Genomic DNA, 7,514 nt, shown 5'->3' with positions numbered 1-7,514 from the left:
CTGACTACAGCTATCTTTAACAATCCACACTCATTATCCCAAGTGATCAGAACATAAATGACTTGTCCATTCCACTTTTTGCTATGAACTATGATGGCACAATTCTCCTTATTATCAAGGTTTTTGTTTCAGATCATAAAGACATCTAAGGACAGAGCACAACGCTACTTAAAAGTTTGTTCTCCCCATGCCCAAAACACTCAAGTGAACCCTTTGCCGCAGACCCATCTTTTAAGAAACATTTTAACACTCTCCAACATGAGGCGCAGTCACAGTTTATTAACACCGAGAACACACCAGAGGCGGAGACACGTTTCTTTATATTTTATTTGAGCTACTTAATTCTTAAGTATCAAGAATTAGGGTGCTTTATAGAATATTATTACCACAGGGCAGTAAAATGGGCATTATCGTAGTGTAGTGCAAGTCATATTAAATGAAAAGCTTTTAGAATAAGGTTTTATTACCAGTACCGACCAGCACTTAATCTGCTGACCTATAACTGAAACAATGATTCAAAAGCACAAAAAAATACCCTCTGAAATAAAGCTTTATGTACAGCACATGTAGAGCTCTTAGATGCCTAAAGCTATTAGTTTAACTTGAAATATTAAACTAATGTTCTGAGTTGCTATTCACAGTTGAATATACTGGGAATTAAGTGTTCAGATGACTTTTTTTGGAGTACAAAAATTTTAAGTTGTCTGCTTTAGTTATAAAGAGCTCTGCCGGTATACACAAACTATACACTTCAGACATTCACAAAAAATGTGAGCAAGAAAAGGGTTATCAAAAAACATTTAATACAATTAGTCAATAACCCTTCCCACCATGGTCCACATCTACAAAGTTCCCCCATCCCTCCCCCCTCCCCATCCAAACCCTTCCCCACAGAAAGTCACATACTTACCACAAGTTTTAGCAAGTATGGTTTAAAAAAGGGCCCACAGGGCAAGTTACTTATAGTTCAGTTGCCACTGTCAACAGATCTGGACCTCGATCTAGACCTCTGCCGATCCACAGATGATGGGGATTTAGATCTACTGGAAGAACCACGTTTCTGGCTCTTCTCTGGCATTGGAGATCTACTAACTGATCGAGACTTGCTACGGCTCCTACTCCTTGACCTGCTGTAAGACTTGCGGCTGCGGGACCGGGACCGGCTACGGGACCTGGATGAGCTTCTGCTACGAGACCGTGACCTGCTTCTGGACCTACTGAGGGAACAAAAGAGCACTGGTGTTAGCAACGAAGCGTCACAGACCGCAATGACCAGGCATTTCCCTGGTCTCCAGTTCAGCTGCCCGGTCACTGCTTTCTCAATGAATATTTAAGCGTTATTCAAAAGAACAGAAATCTGTACCTGTGTCTTTTGCTGCCTTCAATTAGTTTGATTTTCCTTCCATTAATTTCTTTACCAGAAAGCTTTTCAATAGCATTCTTTAAATCACTGTAAGAGGCGAATTCAACCACCCTACAGGAAAAAACCCAAAATGCAAGAACTCACTATTACAAGTGGTATTTTTGATACTAGAGCAAAACATACACTCGGGGCAGAGGGAGAATAACTCCAAAAACCTCACATGCGCAGTGCAGTCATCTCTTGTTGGAACTCAAATATGAATTGAAGGAATTCCCCTCCCCCAATACCACAGAATACATTTTCAAAGGGTAGCTAAATTAAACCATGAACAGCTGCTGAGCACTGAGAGTAGCCAGCTCCCCTCCCCAAGTATTACACACAGAAATACTACTCTACAGCTTTCAAGAGATGCTTTTAGAGGCTTACCCTTCATTTAACTTAGGTCTGTGTGCATCTGCAAAGGTTACTTCCCCAGCTTGTCTCATGAAGTCTTTGAGATCCTAACACAAGACCAGTTATGTTATACAAAGAAGTGAAAGGAATAACTTATCTATACACTTATCTATATCTATATAATAGTTACAAGCAAACAAAAGAGACTTATGACTACTGAAAGAGAAGATGTTAGGTAAGTTACAAACATGGCAATTGCCATACTTGTATTCTATCAAAATTGAATTATCTATTATCAGGGCACGAAATAAATGAAAAAAGCATATTGCTTTAAGCAAAATGCTAATAAAGTGTCTTAACATTAAGGAAAATATTAGTCTACAAAGATTATACAGAGTGAGAGAGAGAGAGAGAGAGAGAAAGAGAGAAAGAGAGATAAAAACTACATTTGTATATATACTGGACTGAGTGTGAAATACTACCCATATATTTTTGAACTATTTCAGTCTCCATTTACATTACAAGTCTTATATGCATACAGAATTACATTTACGTAACACCAATTATTTTGTGCCCCATATGTCATTAAAAATATAGTTTACTTTACCTTTATTAACATTTCCCTAGGCTAGCCAAGCAGCAAACTGCATTAAGCGACCGGAGATACCGTCATGATATATGCCCGACTGGCTCTTCGCCACCCACTTGACGAACACTACCCAGTCGATGGAAGCCATTAATCGCACTGCCCTCCCTATTAGGAGACTATTGATGGATCCAGACATTCTCTATGCTTGATGTTACCAAGGACCACTTTACTGCGATCAGGATTCCAACGACCACCTAATTTCGTATCTTTCAACTCTTTTCGACCAGGACCTCTTTATTCGGAAGCGTTACAGGAAGAACAGCTCTCAACTTAGGAATCAGATCTCGTTAACGCTCTGGGATCGCTGCAATGTGGCACTTTAAGGAGTGCATCGATTACATCTAGACCGGCAAACACAGATCTAGAGGTGGCCAAGTGACATTGTAGGAGCTGACTGGAAAGTCAACCAGGCCCAACCAAGAGTGACCAAGACAGAACGATTAGGATAACCCACAGGCACTCCTCGTCATAAGGCCAACGACACAGATAGGCTGGCAAATAAAGGGTTTAATATGTGGTTAAAATGGATTTAAAAAACAAGAAAAAAATAAATATATATCCTCAAATATATACATTATTATATAAAATTAAAATTAACTAGTTTTCATTCAAGATATTTAAATTACGTTATTTAAAGTTACATTAATTACATAAAAATTTTAACAAATTACATTTAATTTAAATTATTTATTTTACAAAATAATTACATTACATACCCATTAAACGAAGTCAAAATAGTTAATCGTGTTTGAACAAACCTGCCAGCTGACTCGGGAAGACAAGTTTTCTACTATGAGGCGATTTTCTGTTCTTACAGGTGGGGCATTTCTGTTTGGAAATAACGAATCGAGACTTTCATTAGTAATTAAAATATAACCGTGTGAATATTAACAAAGGCTGTACCAATAACCCGTACCAGCAGATCACCATTGCTACAACTTAACTATGTAATGCCCTGAGTAATCTAGGACAAGCGTTAAGTACTTCAGGGACGGAGCATAAAGACAACAAGCTTATCTGAGAAGATCTGCAAACCTCACGATCCCACCTACTGCCACATCAAATGACTGACTGAAAAGGCAATTAATACCTTTTAATATCTCATTCTCGTTCAAGTTCTTGCACCAGATGCGCCCACTGTATTCTTTTGTAAATTGTGTCAGTTCAAAGCTATACATACATACCTCCTGTCACTACGTGGACGGCGGCTACTAAAACGGTCAGAGTATCTCCCTCTGCCTCTACCCCTAGAGCGTGCTCTTGCATGCTCAATTGTAACCCTGGGGGGGAAAAGCAGAAATGGAAAACCATACATTTTTACATTTTTCTTCTCACATATTCCTTCACAGTTGTAGCTGTCGGAGAAAAAAAATCCCAACCACAAAATAGTTTAAGCAATACTGGTAGCACACTGCAAGTTAAAATCGACTCGCTTCTTATTTTAGATATACAAGCTTATACATTCATGAACTAAGAATACCTCACCTCTCACTGCAAAGCTCTTTTCCATCCAGTTCATAGACGGCATCATCTGCATCCCTCGGATCCTCAAACTCCTGCAAAACCACCATAGCAAAACCGTAAAAGTAAAAAAATTACACCTCTGGGAAGTTAACCAACGCTCGTTTGCCACTTGGCTGAGCACGTCAATGGCGTTATCATGAAAAGCAGCTTCGTGCACACGAAAGGCGCGTGAGACCCGAGCGCCACGGACGGGCAGGGCCCGCGGAGGCCTGCGAGGCGCACTCACCACAAACCCAAACCCCCTCTTCAGGTCGATGTCCCGGATGCGGCCGTATCCCTTGAAGAACCTCTCCACATCCTTCTCCCTGGCGGCCGGGTTCAGCCTCCCGATGAAGACGCGGCAGCCGCTCATGGCTGTTGGCGCGGAGCTCGCTGCGGGAGACACGGCGCCCGGCCCGTCAGCGCCGCCGCCCCCGGCCCCGCCCCCTGACTCAGCGCACCCGCCCCGCGCGGCCGCCCGCCCTGCCGCAGTCCGCATCAGGCCCGCGGCCCGGCCTCGCCCCCGCTCCGCACCAATGGGGAGCAGCCAAGTGGACTCCGCCTCAGCCCGGGCCAATGGGAACGCCGAGCCCCGCCCACAACTCGCCCCCGCCCGCCGCGGCCACGCCCCTCCCCGCCGAGCCAGGGAAGAAAAGCCAACGCCATCGCTCCGCCACAAAATGGCGGCCCGGGCCGCGCCCAACGGTGGCGCCCGCTCCGCAAAGGGCACCGGCGTCAGGCCGGGTAGCGAGAAAACGTGACGCTGGCTGAGAGGCGACCGGCTGCGCGGCCGGGAGCCCCCTGCGCCGCCGGCACCGCTCCCCCGACGCCACCCGCCCACGGCGCTGCGCTCCGCGGAGGGGCCCCGGCGCTCCGCCGCGGCGGCGTCCCCGGCCTGTCACGAACCTGGGCTGCGGGTCTCGGTGCGGGCCGAGCCGGGCGGGCGCGCGGGGCAATCGGCGGCGCTCGGCGGGCGGGCAGCTCGCTCCTCCCTCCGCGACGGCCGGCTCCGGACTGCCGCGCCGCTGCGCCGCGAAATGGAGGCGGCCCCGCGCGTCACGGCCGCCCCGCGTGACGCTGGTGCCGTGCGGCGATTGGCGGGGGCGGAGGCCCCGCCCCTCCCCCGGAGAATGTGGGTCAGGGTGGGGGGCGCGGCCCAGCCCCGGGCTCCGCACCGCGGCCGCCTGCCCCCGTCACCGGGCCCTGCCGAGGCCCTGCCCGGTGCGCAGGATCGGGGTCGCCGGGGTGCTCGCCTCTGTGTGGCGGCCCGGCCCGGGGTGGGCAACGGGCGACGGCACGCCACAGCCGGTGTGCGGGGGGGGGGCGGGGGGCGGTGCGGGCCGGGGGCGGGGAAGGCACGGTGTGTTGCTTCATCTGGAAGCCATTTTGAGAAGGGAGGTAAAGCACCAACAAACCTGGGTTCTCACAGTGTTGGTAGCGTTGGGCTGTCCCTAAAGCCGAGGTGATGGGTTTCACGCAGCCGTCGGGCCCCTCTGCTCACACAGCACATGACGCCAGCGGCCGCGCTGGGCCTGTGCCAGGCAGGTGCAGGAACTGATGGGGTCTGGCACACATGGGCACTTCTTGGCCCTGGTGAGCAAAGAAGAAAGGAGAAAAATACATAAGGAGCACCTGACCTATTTACATCCTCACTTGGAATCGAGTGTGTGATGACAAGGTAGAGAGCTGAGCTTAGTTCCTGTTTTACATAGCTGCAGAATTTATCACAGCTTGGCTTCTAGATGATTGCAGTGAAGGCAACAGATATCCCAAGGGGCATTTGAAATGCAGAAGACATCTGGAAATCGAATCGAAGATACACCGGCTAGTTTTACAGACAGGGCTTGTGGCTCTGCGACTGTCACTTCCAGATTTGTGTGCTGCTGGATCAGTCGGCTTCACACAAAGAGTTAGCTAGCAATTATAGCTGCGTCAGGTTGGCCTGAGGACAGTATCACCCTTTCAATAGCATTTCGCTGACTTGTCACCTGGAGTCCTATGCGGCCTTGAGTCCTACCCCCTACCCATTCCCCTTGTGGGCTGCAAAATGCCATCCTTGTTACTCCCAGTGTCTGTTATTAATTAGCTCTGTGGGGGCAAACATATCTTTTTCTTCCTTTTTTTTTTTTTCCATGCTTAGTCACTGACATAAATTTCCCTGGAATGATATTGCACGTAATGCCACTGACATCATAGCTTTACACGATTGCCCACACATGCTCCTCAAACTGCAACAGTATGCAGTCTCTGAACTAGGAGTTATCTCTGCTACGTGCAGGCAATTACAGGAAAGGCTACAGTGTAGCTACAGCTTTAGCAAGGGCAACTAGCAGCATCACCAGCTTTTCTCTTGGATTATTAAAATGGGTGCTTCCATTCTGTGCAGCGTCTGCATCTGTGAGAAAAGCAAGGGTGATGCACCCAGGGAGAATCTGCAGTAGAGGAACAATTTTGAGCAATGAAAGACAATGCTTGTGATTATCCCTGTGGATCATAACCTTTAGCTACTGAGGAAGATATATTCAGATGTGCCATCTAACATTTAACACCACTAATTTCATAATGAATTACTGTGCTCTAACAGGTGCTGTGGGAACAGGCACTCCTGTTCCTGTCAATACTGGGACCCTTCTGACTGCAGAGTGAGCTGGTTCAACAGAGCGAAACCAGCAAAAACTAGCCCTGGAAAAGGTAGCAAGCAGATTTCTGCTAGTTTAACTCCCTGAAAACCAGCTTGTGTTGTGATAAAAACAGGGGTTAGCACTGAACAGAGAGGAGAGGAAGGGGCAGGAGCACCCCATTAAGGAACTGCTGGTCATTTTAGCAGCTTGAAACTGCAGCCTAAAAAATGTTGTCCTTGTCACTGCAAGCAGTAATCAACTCTCTGCATCTCATTTTCAGACCACTGGGAGAAGAGAAACAAAAGTCAGGAGGGGATTCGAGAGACAGCAATCACTTTAAAAAGTTCCTGTGTTATCCAAGGGTGTTAACAACATACAGGCCACATGCTCTTTTACTTGCATGGGCTTCCTACATGAGGGTCATGAGCAGGCATATGTTTCCTACCCAGTTTCTCCAACTTTTATGTCAACAGAAAGGAGTATTTCTCCCTTCGGCTTGAGGCTGTTTGAAGACTACCTAGGACCTCTTAATATTCTTGCTGCTGGCTAGCCCAGTAATGTCCACTCCCCTACCTTCCTTGCAACTCTGGGATGCCGAAAGCCACACAAGTAGGCTGAAATCCCTTTAATTAATTCTTAAAGGTAACTAGGTAAATACAGTCATGATTTAGAAGCACAAAGGTCCTGAGGCAGCAGAAGACTAAATGAAAGCTGAAATAAAATTTCAGCTAGCCACCATTACTATCTGGTACTGCTTGTGGAAAACAGTTGATAGGGCTTAACTCTTCACTATGTCTTCCAAATTAAAAAAAAAACCAACAAAACAAACAAAAAAATCCCCACCAAATGAAACTAATGAAGTCCAAGTTCAAAATATGCAAAAGGAGATGGTTCTTCACCAGCTGTAGTAGACCTCTGGCACAACTTGCCGGAGGGTACTCTGGGTGCAGGAAGGTTATATGGTTTCACCCTACAGACAGCTTTA

The 7,514-nt window shown here is 47.2% G+C and overlaps 2 protein-coding genes across 4 annotated transcripts; one reads left to right on the top strand and one right to left on the bottom strand.

The window, feature by feature from the left end:
* Window positions 1-309: 309 nt before the first annotated feature.
* On the bottom strand, window positions 310-4,974 carry SRSF5 (serine and arginine rich splicing factor 5). Of its 3 annotated transcripts, none has more exons than XM_056346830.1 (8): window positions 4,815-4,974; window positions 4,156-4,301; window positions 3,891-3,961; window positions 3,590-3,685; window positions 3,164-3,233; window positions 1,790-1,863; window positions 1,364-1,474; window positions 310-1,217 (listed from the first exon to the last, which is right to left on the bottom strand). In XM_056346830.1, exons 2-8 carry the CDS (start codon window positions 4,279-4,281, stop codon window positions 968-970), a joined length of 798 nt encoding a protein of 265 aa, XP_056202805.1. In that variant the 5' UTR covers window positions 4,282-4,301; window positions 4,815-4,974; the 3' UTR covers window positions 310-967. The 3 variants fall into 3 exon arrangements, with proteins under 3 accessions (XP_056202805.1, XP_056202806.1, XP_056202807.1); XM_056346831.1 differs by having other exon boundaries at window positions 310-1,214; XM_056346832.1 differs by lacking the exons at window positions 310-1,217; window positions 1,364-1,474; window positions 1,790-1,863 and adding an exon at window positions 2,124-2,896.
* LOC130152401 (sterile alpha motif domain-containing protein 1-like) lies at window positions 4,280-4,669 on the top strand. Its single transcript, XM_056345931.1, has one exon. It carries the CDS (start codon window positions 4,280-4,282, stop codon window positions 4,667-4,669), a length of 390 nt encoding a protein of 129 aa, XP_056201906.1.
* Window positions 4,975-7,514: the final 2,540 nt, after the last annotated feature.

Source organism: Falco biarmicus, chromosome 7 (genome assembly GCF_023638135.1).
Source record: "Falco biarmicus isolate bFalBia1 chromosome 7, bFalBia1.pri, whole genome shotgun sequence".
NCBI lineage: Eukaryota > Metazoa > Chordata > Aves > Falconiformes > Falconidae > Falco > Falco biarmicus.
Note: the sequence above shows the minus strand (reverse complement) of the source record. Positions and strands in the feature narration are given on the sequence as shown.

Bases quoted from the DNA above. Each gene is read 5' to 3' on its own strand.
- LOC130152401 (XM_056345931.1), top strand. From the start codon at position 4,280: ATGGCTGTTGGCGCGGAGCTCGCTGCGGGAGACACGGCGCCCGGCCCG.
- SRSF5 (XM_056346830.1), bottom strand. From the start codon at position 4,281: ATGAGCGGCTGCCGCGTCTTCATCGGGAGGCTGAACCCGGCCGCCAGG. The intron at 3,686-3,890 runs GTGAGGTATTCT...TTTCCCCCCCAG, and splicing joins AAAGAGCTTTGCAGTGAGAG to GGTTACAATTGAGCATGCAA. The intron at 1,864-3,163 runs GTTTGTTCAAAC...GTCTTGTGTTAG, and splicing joins CTTCCCGAGTCAGCTGGCAG to GATCTCAAAGACTTCATGAG.